General features: G+C 40.1%; 1 protein-coding gene across 2 annotated transcripts in view; it reads left to right on the top strand.

Annotated features, from left to right (window-relative positions):
- RFWD3 (ring finger and WD repeat domain 3) overlaps positions 1-7,049 on the top strand; it is a 41,470-nt gene extending 34,421 nt beyond the window's left edge. For both annotated transcript variants that reach the window (XM_081274207.1, XM_081274206.1), the window contains exons 12-13: positions 1,240-1,451; positions 4,503-7,049. In XM_081274207.1, the coding sequence (XP_081130333.1) occupies positions 1,240-1,451; positions 4,503-4,646 (356 nt within the window). In that variant the 3' untranslated portion in view covers positions 4,647-7,049. The remainder of the gene's footprint in view (positions 1-1,239; positions 1,452-4,502) is intronic.
- Positions 7,050-13,462: the final 6,413 nt, after the last annotated feature.

Below are 13,462 nucleotides of genomic sequence, written 5' to 3'. Positions count from 1 at the left end.
TTTCTTTACAGTGTGCCTTTCATAGGATACTTTTTTATCCTGGCAAATAGCCTAATGCCTAAGTGCCTGAGACTGTTAAGATATCCACTCTTTAAAAAGAGAATCTCAAACCTAAAGTTAGATTTAAGTATGTCAATCAGGTGAAACAGGGGGCGCAGCACAGGAGTTTATTATTTACATTTTCCAGAGAAAAGGCATTGTGCCTTGCAGAGCCAGTGGGAATAAGGAGAAGCTTTGTGGGACACACATGCCCAACCAGCAGCTAAAGAGCAAGAGAAAAAAAAAATGGCCTGTTATGACTATGCCTTTATTAAGATCCATGGATGTTATTCCTTAAATTTTCCCTTGGGGTTAATAGCTAGCTAGCTTAGAGAAAACACACATGAAAAGAAGATTTATTTACATGACTGTTGACCATTAGATTTTATTGTGGTCAACAGTTTTGGGGTATACTAGATTTTTGATCAGTTGGATAAGGAACAAGTGGGCTATATTGCAAACAACCTTGCAGGGGGAGGGGAAGTTTTAACTAGGCGAAAAGTATTGATAGGTTTTCAAGCTTAGGTCAGGTCTAAAAATGGATGCCAAGGCAGCACTTGCATTAAACATGACAAGCAGATAAATTTCTGACAATTTGGTCAGAGTTGATCATTAAAGTGCCCACACTTCAGCTACCTTTGAGTGGATCTAATTATTGAAGTTGCATTTGAACTGGGAAAGTGTCTCTTTGACCTTTCTGGCCCTTTGGCTCTTAGTCATCCCATGAGTCCACTATATCCAAGGATAATTTGTTATGACTATGTAGAAAGCTTGGGAGTCTCATTTTGTTCGCTTCTCTTGACTATGTTTCTTCTTCTCTAATATCATGCTTTTTACTTTATAAAATGTGCAGTTCCAGTGGGTCCTCACTGGGGAAAGGAAAAAATGCTTTTAGTCAGCACTCTTGAGAGAAAAATTCCCCAGCAAAGGCCTGGCAGGATATAGTGATTTTACTAAATGGGTAATACGTTCTCAGAATTGTTTCTCTGAGGCAAAAATCTGTTGTAAACTTGTTTCATCCTAGCCTAGGGTTCTGAATTTCACTTGTCCTGTGTTACTGCGTTTGCTTTGTAGCTATTTTTGTGGTTTAATGTACTTATTACTTTTCCTACTCAACTATCTTAAGTGTCTTAGGGCTCAGATGCTTTTTATTTCTTTGAACCATCCCCATGGGCCAGCACTGATTTCTGTGTCCCATAGATAAAAACCACAATACCCTACGAAGTGTGCTGCTGGAAATGTCCTACAAACTGGATAATGCTGGAGAACCAATTTGTTCCTGCCACCCTGTGCAAACATTCTTTGGGGGACCCACTTGCAAACTATTGACCAAAAGTGCCATTTTTCAAAGCCCAGAGAATGATGGTAGCATCCTGGTGTGTACTGGGGATGAAGCATCAAACTCTGCTCTGGTAAGCCTGTTCTATTTTATTTTGTATTTTAAAAAATTAGTTAATAGCCAGGCACAGTGATGCACACCTATAATCCCAGTGGCTTGGGAGCCTGAGGAAGGAGGATCGTGAGTTCAAAGCCAGCCTCAGCAAGAGTGAGGCACTAAACAACTCATTGAGACCCTGTCTCTAAATAAAATACAAAATAGCACTGGGATTGTGGCTCGGTGGTTGAATGCCCCTGTTTAATCCCGGTACAAAAAAAAAAAATTAATAGAGCCCGAGTTGTAGTTCAGTGGTAGACAGCTTGTCTAGCATGTGCAAGGCTCTGGGTTCAATACTCAGCACATGCACAGAGTTATGCTTCATAATCCCATGTATCTCTAGATGCATGGTTGCTTGCTTTATTTTTTATACAGTTCACACTTCACATACTGCATCATATTTTTCATTTTTTTACTTTTGTTTGTTTTCTTTTGTGGTACAGGGGATTGAACCCAGAGGCACATTACCACTGAACTATGTATAGGCCCTTTTATTTTAAATTTTGAGACACTCTCGTGAAGTTGCCTAGGCTGTCCTCAAACTTGACATTTCCCTTGCTCAGCCTCCCAAATAACTGGGATTATGGGCTTGCATCACTGAACTTGGCTTTTGTTTGGGGGGAGGTTTGTTTGTTTTCCTTTTACTTCCTAGTTTAGGTGTCTTTCCATTTCAATATCTAGATTCACTCATTCTTTTTTTTTTTAACTGAGCCGTAATGTTTCATACCACAAAACTTTTTTCCTTTTTTGTGGTATGGTGGATTGAAACCATGAGCAACTTAGCAAGACCCTATCTCAAAATTTAAAAAAAAACAAAACAGACTAGGGATGTGGCTCAGTGATTAAGTGCCCCTGGGTTCAATCCCTGGTATGAATGAATGAATGCATGCATGCATGCATGCTCTACTGAAACTATAAAGTAATTAATTCATGCATTAGTTTCATCAACTCAGATGAAATCAACAAAAGATGTGAAATCTTAGAGTGGAGGGATCATCCTTTCACCACCTGAACATGTAGATCAATCTTGACATCACTATAAATGGGTTAGCTAGAAATAATATAGCTTTTTGATGTAAGGCAATATGAAGCACAGGGTGCCTCCTATGAGATGTTCTTGAACTTGATTCTAAGCTATCTGAGAGGGGCTGTCGAGTACAGTCACTAAGCACAGAGGCACTTGAAATGTGGTTTGTGCAAATGAAGAATTTCATTTTTATTTAACTTAATTTTAATTTAATTAATTTAAAGATAAATTCTTATGGCTAGGGACCACTGTATTGGATAGAGCCACTCTAGAATCTAATGCTGACTTTATTAACTAGAATTGCAGAGAATAGAGGAACAAGTTAAATGATACACCAGAAAGCAAACAGACAAAGCCAGATTGTGAGTATTCTGTAGAATTACTGTAGAATTTCTTCCATAACAATTCAGTGGCAGAAGAAAAAAAAAGTAACACTGGATCTGCTGTAGATTCAAATATTTTTTTTTTTAAATATTTATTTATTTAGGTTTTTTTTTTGGCAGACACAACATCTTTGTTGGTATGTGGTGCTGAGGATCGAACCTGGGCCGCACGCATGCCAGGCGAGCGCGCTACCACTTGAGCCACATCCCCAGCCCCAGATTCAAAGATTTATTGGGCCTGGGGTTGTAGCTCAGTGGCGGGGCACTTACTACCTTGCACAGATGAGGCACTGGGTTCAGTCCTCAGCACCACTTAAAAATAAAATAAAGATATTGTGTCCATCTACAACTAAAAAAAAGAGACTTATTAAAGATTCTATAATTGGGCCAGGTATGGTGGAACATGCTTGTAATTCCAGCAACTTCAGAGGCTGAGACAGGAGAATCACAAGTTTAAGACTAGCCTCAGCAACTTAGTGAGGCCCTATGTAATTTAGCAAGATCTTGTCTCAAAAAAAAAAATGATTTTTTAAAAGATGGGGGCAGTGGTTAAGCACTCCTAGATTGAATCCCCATTGCCCCCCCACCCCCAAAAAAAAAAAAAAGTTTATTACTGGACAGGGCATAGTTCAGTAAATGCTTGCCTGGCGTGCACAAAGCCTTATAGTTGATACCTAGCACCACACACACAGTTTGTAACTACCAGATGTAATATAGATCTTGGAGCCTGATTCAAACACACCAGCTGTAGGGCTGAGAATGTAGTTTAGCAGTATAGCACTTGGCCTAGCATGTGCAAGGCCCTGGATTCAGTCCCTAGTACTGAGGTGGAAAATTGTAAAAATTTGTGCACCAGATATATAATAATATAATAAATATGCACCAGATATATAATAATAATATGGAATTATCATTCATTTTGTAGCTATGTAAGAAAATGTCTTTAATTTTAGAGATATAAACAGCATGAAATCAGCAAGGAAAAATAGGATTAATAAAACATGTGGCCGGGTACGGTGGTGCATGCTTGTAATCCTAGCAGCTCAGGAGGCTAAAACTAAGGCAGGATGATAGAGTTCAAAGCCAGCCTCAGCAGATTAGCAAGGTACTTAGCAACTCAGTGAGACCCTATCTTTAAATAAAACATAAAATAGGGCTGGGGGTGTGGCTTAATGGTTAAGCACCCCTGGGTTCAATCCTTGGTTTAAAAAAAAAAATCAATAAAACAGATGTGGTAAAAGCTTAATAATTTTTTACTCTGGGTGATGCATGGCTTATGAGATTGACTTTGTTTTATTGACCCTTCTGTACCTAGAAGGGACAATACCTAGAAGACTGCCTGACACATAGATGGAAGTAATGAGTGCTGGGCTTTTCTCTTCAGGTTCATTCACAGGTAGAACTAATTGCTGGTTGCAGTAGGCAAGACTATACATGAACAGTGGAGTGATGTGTGTGTTGGCTTTGTGCACCCTTGTGAAGGTTAGGGAGGGTCTGTTTACTCCCAAGGGCAGCAGCTTCTCATCTTCCCCCATCCCCCCAGAATTGTTTGATGACAAAGAAAGCAAGTCTTCAGCTGAACTGACTGCTGACCTTTCTCTCTGCTTGTTTTCTTTAGCTGTGGGATGCTGGCAGTGGCTCATTGCTACAGGACCTGCAGACTGATCAGCCTGTTTTGGATATCTGCCCATTTGAGGTGAACCATAACAGCTACTTGGCTACCTTAACAGAGAAGACTGTCCACTTCTATAAGTGGGAATGACCTTGGTCTTAAGACCCTTCAGACAGGCTGCTGGTTAACTTTAAATGTTGTTTGCTATTACCTAGCAGCCCTGAACAATATCCCTGCTTATTGTCTGCAAGCTAGAATTTGGGGATCATGGTTCATTTGGATTAGTATGATTCTAGGAATCCAGATCACCAAAACACTATGGATTGTGTATCTGCTATGTCCATCCAAGGAGTGACTGGTATTCCATCTATACTATCCATTTCTCAGGTTATAAGCTTTCATAAATCTTTGCTTTAGAGAGTCCTCTTAGTAGTCATTTAGGACAGGAGGATGCACCAAGCATTTTCTGGGGGATATGATATCCACCTGAGTCATTTTGTCTATTGGGCTAATTGCCTTATTGTGCTGCATCCTAAGGGGCTAACCCGCTTCCTGCTTAGTGGATGCAAAAGTCTTTTTTCTGTTGAACATAAGAGGGCACTGTAGAACCTTGTGTAGAATTTGATTTATTTTAAGCTTATAGGCTCATTAACTTTTTATTAACTAGATGCTCTTGTCCCCAACAGAAGTGTGTGGTAGTACACATCTGGTATACTTTATTATATCAGTAGTCATGTTCCAGGCACATAGTGCTAAGGCGTTCTTTAAGTCGAACGATAGACATGGCTAATGAGCAGTATGGGGCCTTAGCTAATAATGCTGAATATATTAAGCTTATTGCATTATTAGACTAAGGAAAGGGACCAATTGTTGGAGCATTCTTTTCCAGATAGCTTAGGAACTCAGGATCGGTTATCTAAGCCAGTGTTTTAAGACTACTACTCTTCCCTTCTGCTAGAAAAGGATCAAGGCTTTTACTTGAATCTCCCCTAATATCAGATCAGGATCTAGGGACTAAAGAGAGCAAGAAAAGCTGTTCAGATTGTTGTGGAAAAAAGAAGGGCTTGTTTTTCTCCCATTTTCATAAGAGTTCCTATCTGAATAAAGCCAATTCCTCAAAGTGAAGGGGGTTTTGAGCATGTTTATAATACCTAAGTAAAGGCTTCCCTACTTGAAACATGTTTCTGTTCAAGTTTCTCTGATTTGTCTCCCTAACCTTTTCTGAAAGTGTTGTTAGTAAAATGATTACTCTCAGGAAGATAATTAGTGGTTGGAGACCTATGGGGATGACAGGGAAAGCACTCACCAACTCTCATTGCCCAACATTAGGATCCACTCTCAGGTTGTATATGTCTGTTTTGCCTCAGGCTTTTCTGGGAAATCACTGTCCATAGCAGTACATTCCTGAAGGTATGGGCAGATCAGTATTCTTGGGAGCACATGGCTAATAATGTGATTTTCTTAATTAAATAATTTGTAGAGGAGTTTTCTTCTTCCTTTTTTTTTTTTTTTTTTAATAAAACAGTTCTTATCTGTCCATTCCTTAGTTGTTTCCAGGATTTTCTTACCATCAAGGGATTGATAGAGTAGATTTTCCCGGAAGTTCTAATGGTGTCTTTTAATGACAGCTTTCTGTTAGAGGGTTATCTTTCAAAAACCCAATGTATACAGCCTAGGAAAAGCCCCTTTTTCTCAAGAGGAGAGACTCCTTTTGATATGTTGATGATTAAGAGAGCTACCCTGGCCTACTGCCTCAGTGGCAGAATGGGATTTGAATTAAAAACTAGGAACACATGTAGCTTCAGCACATTACCACAGAAAGGATGTAGACATCAGGCAATGGCCACTTTTCTCTTGAGGCCAGGGCAGTGTTAGGATTTGACTTGCCTTGAAGTAACTGAACTAATGCTGATTGATTCTCCCAAGAGTAGGAACCAGGGAATATATTACCAGGGAAGTTGCAAAAATATCAAATCATAGCAGTCTCTGCATTTCTATAGTAAATTCAAGTTTGGTGGGGTGGGTGAATTGGGGGGGGGATCAAACCCAGCACTTCATAAATGCTAAGCATTCGCTTTACTACTTTGCTCTATCCTAAGCCTAAATTTTTATGTTTTAGAAGCAAAGTCACATGACTGACTGATTTTTCTAAGAAAACCTTACCCTACTTCCTATCCCCATCCCCACACACAGTTGTAGGAGATCTCATCTATAGACCCAGACTGTACTCTCCTAAGCACATCAGGGTGTTTGCTCTACCATGTTCCTTCTTCATCCCATATCTAAGGTTTTCCCATTTAAGGGTGTGGAGTTAAATTCAAAATGATCTTGTTTTTGTATATATCCTTACACCTGCTTTGAAAATAGGGCAGTGGGACTTCTGTTTGTTCAAATTCTGTATGTTTGTTTGTTTTTACACAAAAGGTGCACAACTTTTCATTTCTCTGATTGTACATGATATAGCGTCATACCATTCATGCAATCATACAAATTCTATTTTTTTATGTTTATGTTTTGTATTTTAATGTTAATATGAAAATAAAAGTTTGCCACGTGTAACAGAAGCTCCTGGTGTCTTTTGTCTGTCTCCTAGAGGCAGGAACATGTCTGTGTTTTGAAACAGGGGTAGATTTCTCCCAGGTAGCCTGGTGGATTTCTCTGTTTTTTCTAGTAGTGCCTCTGAGTTACACATAATAGTTCCTGGAGCCAGAGTAAACATTTTATTTAAATTGATGAGGTGGTTGGGACTTTGGCTGCCAATTCTATTTTGCTATTGCTAATGGGAAACTGTATTTGCTTCTTAAGAACCTCCACTAAACCAGGCATGATGGTGCACAACTATAATCCTAGCTATTCAAAGGGATAAGATAGGAGGATCTTCAAGTTCAAGGCCAACCTGGAAAATTCAGCAAGACCTTCTCAAAAACAAAGGACTGGGGTGTTGCTCAGTGGTAGAATACTTGCCTAGCATGTATGAAGCACCAGATTCAGTCCCCAGTACTGTCCCCTATACTATATTAATCATGGAAAGGAGAAAGAAGGAAATGACTTTCCTTTTATTTATTTTAGTTGCTGGCATCGCTTATGATGGTGGCAGTAGCAATGGGCAAGTGGGCTCCTACTTTTCTTCTCAGCAGAGTTCTGGCTACTTAACCTAGTTTTCTCTTTCTTTTGGAGTCCAAAAATCCCTTGCCATAAAAATCATGATATCTTGTGAGTTCAAAGCCAACCTCAGCAACTTAAGAAGGCCCTGTCCCTAAATAAAATACAAAAAAGGGTTCAAAAGTGCCTCTGGGTTCTATCCCCAGTCCCCCACCCCCACCCCCGCCTCAAAAAAAAAAAAAAAAAAAACGGCATCTTGACTAAAAAATTACAGTGAGCCCGCTGAATGAGTTCACTTATTGATTTCACAGTCCTTAAATATGTAGCTAAAAGTGATTTGGAATAACCCTATGTCATGTATCTGGCCTGTAGTGTAAGAATTAATTATGGCAGGAAAGGCCAAATGTAAATATTAGAAACTGTTCCCCATACAAGCCAGGTATGTTGGTACACACCTGTTTTCCCAGCCATTTGGGAGGCCTATGCAGGAGGATCTCAAGTCTGAGGCCAGCCTCTATAGTAGTGAGACCCTGTCTCAAAATAAATCTGGGGCCAGGCATGGTGGCACACTCCTATAATCCTAGCGGCTTGAGAGGCTGAAGCAGGAGGATCACAAATTCAAAGTCAGCCATAGCAACTTGGCAAGGCCCTAAGTAACTTGGTGATAACCCTATCTAAGAATATGAGGAGCTGGGATGGTGATTCAGTGGTAGAGCACCTGTCTAGCATGTGCAAACTCTAGCATGAGTTTGATTCTTAGCACCACATATATAAGTAAGTAAAATAAAGGTCCATTGACAACCAAAAAAATATTTTTTAAATAAAATATAAAAAAGGGCTGGGGATGTGGGTTTAATCCCTGGTACGAAATAAAGATCTGGGAGTGTAGCTCAGTGGTAAAGCCTTCCTGGGTTCAATCCCCAGTACTGAAAAGAAAACCAAAAGAAACTGCTTCCCACCCCCGACTGTGATGATAAATTTAAGATAATGTCATTGAGAGGATGAGGGATGATAGAGATTAGAGCCATCACTAAAGATAGGGCCCTGAAAGGTGGTAGAGAGTTGACGTTAGGATATATATAAATTCCTCTACATAAATAATCTATGCCATTTGTGGGAAACAAGAATACATACAAATTCCAGAGCAAGGTTTAACATCCTGGTTTACTGTAGAAGCATGCAAGTAAACATGGGAGTGGACACAATATGTAAAGATTTTTGTATCTCATGAAAATGTCCAGAAAGCATGGAAGAGGCACTGAACTGAACAACCATGGGGCAGAATTACCTAGCTAATTAACATGAGCCAGCCTTCACCCATTCCTGACCCCACATGAACCCAATAGCATGGACTCTTTTGCTTACCACAGCAGGTGGAGCTACTGCTGCCTCTGAACCTCCCATTTGTCAGCAAAGAGACCAGCAGAGTCTGATATGCACTACTTATAGAGAAGACCAAGCGGCTGAAGTTCAGTGTCAAATCACCTACATTGGGCCCATTCCCTCTTGTAAGAATAGACTACCTATTCTGGGTATAAGTTTGCAGTTCCTACTCAGAGTAGCTAGCCAAGTGTCTTAAGGAGACAAAGCTACACAGCATAGCATTTGATCCAGAGAACAAAAGGATTTTCTTTTTTTGGGGGGGAGGGGGGGGCTGAGGATTGAACCCCACCACCTAACCTAGTGCATGCTAGACAAGTGCTCTAGCACTGAACTATACCCTCCGTAGCCCCAAGGAATATTCTTTGCAGTGAATGGGGTGCAGAAGTGGACCTATAACTATAGGGTCCTGTGGTTGTATCAGATTCCACTCCATCCAGAAACCTGGTAATGACCTTACCCCACTTCCCCAGTACCCTGTACTGCCATGTACTGGGGTTGAACCCTGGGGCACTCTACCACTTAGCTGTATCCCCAGCCTTTTTAATTTTGATAAAAGAATCTCACTAAGTTGCCTCTGGTTGTAGTTAGAGATGGATGGTACCTTGCCCAGCATGGTAATAACCTTCTAAAGGCAGAGCAGAAGCACTAGCTGATAAGCTGTCCTCTGAAAGGATGGGGTGCCATTCTTTAGAATGCTCTGTCCAAAGTAGGAAGAGTACATGGGTCCAGGAACCAATATGGAGAAATAGGCATGACTCTACTTATCATTCCTAATGACCCAAGTGATTGTATGCTTCCCAACCCAGTATGGGCCCTGTATGATACTGGGTTCCTACAGGAAGTACACTTTGTCAGGTATACAGCAAGGGGCCTGCCAAACTAAGTTATGGCTGCTATCATAGCGCTGTGACCCTTCTGTCCAGGGATTCATGGATTTCATCCTAATAAATCTTTTGCCTGACTAGTCCCATTTGCAGTTCACTTCTCAGAGAACCCAGAATAGTCTACCAGCAAGCACTGGTGAAGTGGGTAATGGAACACAGTCTACACTAGTTCTTCCAACCACAATGCTCTCCCCCTAAGCAGATGATACATAGGAGGTGCTCAGAAAATAACTTGAATAAATGAATGAATGTAAAAAAAAAAAATTACATGTTGGGCTGGGGATGTGGCTCAAGCGGTAGCGCGCTCGCCTGGCATGCGTGCGGCCGGGGTTCGATCCTCAGCACCACATACCAACAAAGATGTTGTGTCCGCCGAGAACTAAAAAATAAATATTAAAAAATTCTCTCTCTCTCTCTCTCCCCTCTCTCACTCTCTCTTTAAAAAAACAAATTACATGTTGATTGGGCGCTGTCACACATATCTTTAATCCCAGCCACTTGGGAGGCTGAGGCAAGAGGATCACAAGTCCTAGGCCAGTCTCGGCAATTCAGGCAGACCATGTTTCAAAATTACAAAGGACGGGGGGTAACAGGCACTGTGGTATATGCATGTAATCCCAGCAACTTGAAAGGTTGAGGCAAGAGAATTGCAAGTCAAGGGTAGCCTCAGAAACAACAAAATCCTATCTCAAAATCATTCCCAGCCCCCCCACACACACTTTTTTATGGTGCCAGGGATTGAACCCAGGGCCATGTGCATGTGAGGCAAGCACTCTACCAATTGAGCTATATCTCCAATTCTCAGCCCATTTCTAGTTTGAGACAGGGTCTTGCTAAGTTGCCCAGGCAGGCTTCAAACTTGCCATCTTCCTGCCTTAACCTCCTAAGTCTACCTGTGTATTTAGCTCCATAAGATTGCTACTTTCTGCATAGGCTCTGGCTTTCTTCCAGTGAGCCACACACAACTTAGTATACTCAGAAAAAATACATAGGAAAGAGTTTCCTTGTATACTTCCCTTTCCTTTAAAATTGTAGTCCCTCATTCCTTGACTACATTGATTACTTTCTTAGCCCTTACAAAGATATTGTGTTTTATCCGGTTTTCCTCATAGAAATAGAAAAAGCAGTCATGAAATTCATCTGGAAAAATAAGAGACTCAGAATAGCCAAAGCAATCCTTAGCAAGAAGAGTGAAGCAGGTGGCATCACTATACCAGACCTTAAACTATACTACAGAGCAATAGTAACAAAAATGGCACTTTTTTTGGAAAGTCAATACATTGGCATCAAAATAGACTTATAGACCAGTAGTACAGAATAGAGGACACAGAGACAAACCCACATAAATACAATTATCTCATATTAGACAAAGGTGCCAAAAATATATATTGGAGAAAAGATAGCCTCTTCAATGAATGGTGCTGGGCAAACTGGAAATCCACATGTAGCAAAAGGAAATCAAACCTCTATCTCTCACCATGCACAAAACTCAAAGTGGATCAAGGACCTAGGACTTAAACCAGAGACCCTGTGCCTAATAGAAGAAAAAGTAGGCCCAAATTTTCATTATGTCAGATTAGGCCCTGACTTCCTTAACAAGACTCCTAGAACAAAAAATAAAATAAAAAATCAATAAATGGGATGAATTCAAACTCAAAAGCTTCTTCTCAGTAAAAGAAACAATCAGTAGGGTGAATAGAGAGCCTACAGAATTGGAGCAAATTTTTACCACACGCATATTAGATAGAGCACTAATCTCTAGGGTATATAAAGAACTCAAAAATCTTAACACCAATAAAACAAATAACCCAACAGTAAATTAACAGTCCTCAGAAGATGATATCGTTTTTAAAAATTTTTTTAATTTCTTTTTTTTTAAGAGAGAGAGAGAATTTTAATATTTATTTTTTAGTTTTCCGCGGACACAACATCTTTCTTTGTATGTGGTGCTGAGGATGGAACCTGGGCCTCACACACGACAGGCGAGCGCGCTACCGCTTGAGCCACATCCCCAGCCCTCTTTTTTTTTTTTTTGTGACAATGTGGATTAAACTCTGAGGAGTTTGACCACTAAGCTATATCCACAGCCCTTTTTTATTTTGAGACAGGGTCTTGCTAAATTGCAAAAGGATGCCCTTGAACTTGTGATCTTCCTGCCTTAGGATTACAGAAGTGAACCACGATGCCTGGCTTTATCTAATGGTTTTGTTTTGGGTTTTTTTTTGGTGGTGCTGGGGATTGAACTTCAGGGCTTTGTGCATGCAAGGCAAGCACTCTACCAACTGAGCTAATTTTTATGGTTCTGTTTCAGTAGAAATACAAATGCTCAGTTATAGTTGGAATCAGAAGCCTCCTCAGTTATAGATAAATAGTTTAGTAGGCCTGATATAATCTGACCTCTGGCCAGTTCTCTGCCCTTTTCTCCCTCTCTCCTCATTTCAATTCACACCCAGGCCTTACTTTTTTTTTTTTTTGTACTCGGTATTGAAATTGAACCCAAAAGTGCTTGACTACTGTTTAACTACTGTGCCACATCCCCAACCCTTTTTTATATTGTATTTAGAGACAGGGTCTCGCTGAGTTGCTTAAGGCCTCTCAGTAAGTTGCTGAGGCTAGCTTTTAATCATGATCCTCCTGCCTCAGCCTCTGGAGTCACTGGGATTACACGCCAGGCCTGCCTTTTGATTTTTTTTTTTAATGGTGCTGGGGATTGAACCCAGGGCCTTGTGCATGCAAGGCAAGCATTCTACCAACTGAGCTATATTCCCAGCCTTGAATTCTTATTTCATCCTCCTCATGGTCTTGAACTCAGCTGATAATCTCTGCTTTTGGAAGAATTTTTAGATCCTGTTCTTTACATAGTTGCCATTCTCATGCCAATTGGCTCTAAGCTTTTTTATCTTTCAGAAAGCTTTTCCCTAGCTCCCTTTATATAATAAAAATCCTGCCCTTCTTAGTCACACCATATATCTTTTATTTTCTTCATAGCATTAATACTATCTGACATTATCATGCACTTTTTAAATTATCTTTTTATATCTCCTATTAACAAGGCTGGCACTTATAAAAATGCTCATTGGGCACACACCTGTAATCCCCATGACTTGGGAGGCTGAGGCAAGAGGATTCAAGGTCATCCTCAGCAATTTAGCAAGACTCAGCCTCAAAATGAAAAATAAAAAAGCCCAGAGATATAGTTCAGTCAGTGGTAAAAGCACCCCTGGATTTAATTCCTAGTACCAAAAAAAAAGAAAAGGAAAGAAAGAAAAAAAATTTTAAACAGTGGCAAGGGATATATCTCAGAGGTAAAATACTTTGAGTGTATGCAAAGCTCTCAGTTTGATCCTTACCACCAATAAAAAAAAAAGAAAAAGAAAAGAAAAATTCAATATTTACATATTGAATGAATGTATGGAGGAAGTGCGGATCCAGAAACAAAAGTACAATAAAGCATAAAATAAATTCCTAGTTTCTGATAGAGACCATATATTTCATTTTTTGGTGCTAGGGATTCAACCCAGGTCTTACATATGCTAAGCACATGCTTTTCTACTGAACTATACCCAGCTCCAGAAGATGAAATACTTTTTCTTCTTT

Source organism: Spermophilus citellus (assembly GCF_964194105.1).
Source record: "Spermophilus citellus genome assembly, chromosome: 18".
Lineage (NCBI taxonomy): Eukaryota > Metazoa > Chordata > Mammalia > Rodentia > Sciuridae > Spermophilus > Spermophilus citellus.
Note: the sequence above shows the minus strand (reverse complement) of the source record. Positions and strands in the feature narration are given on the sequence as shown.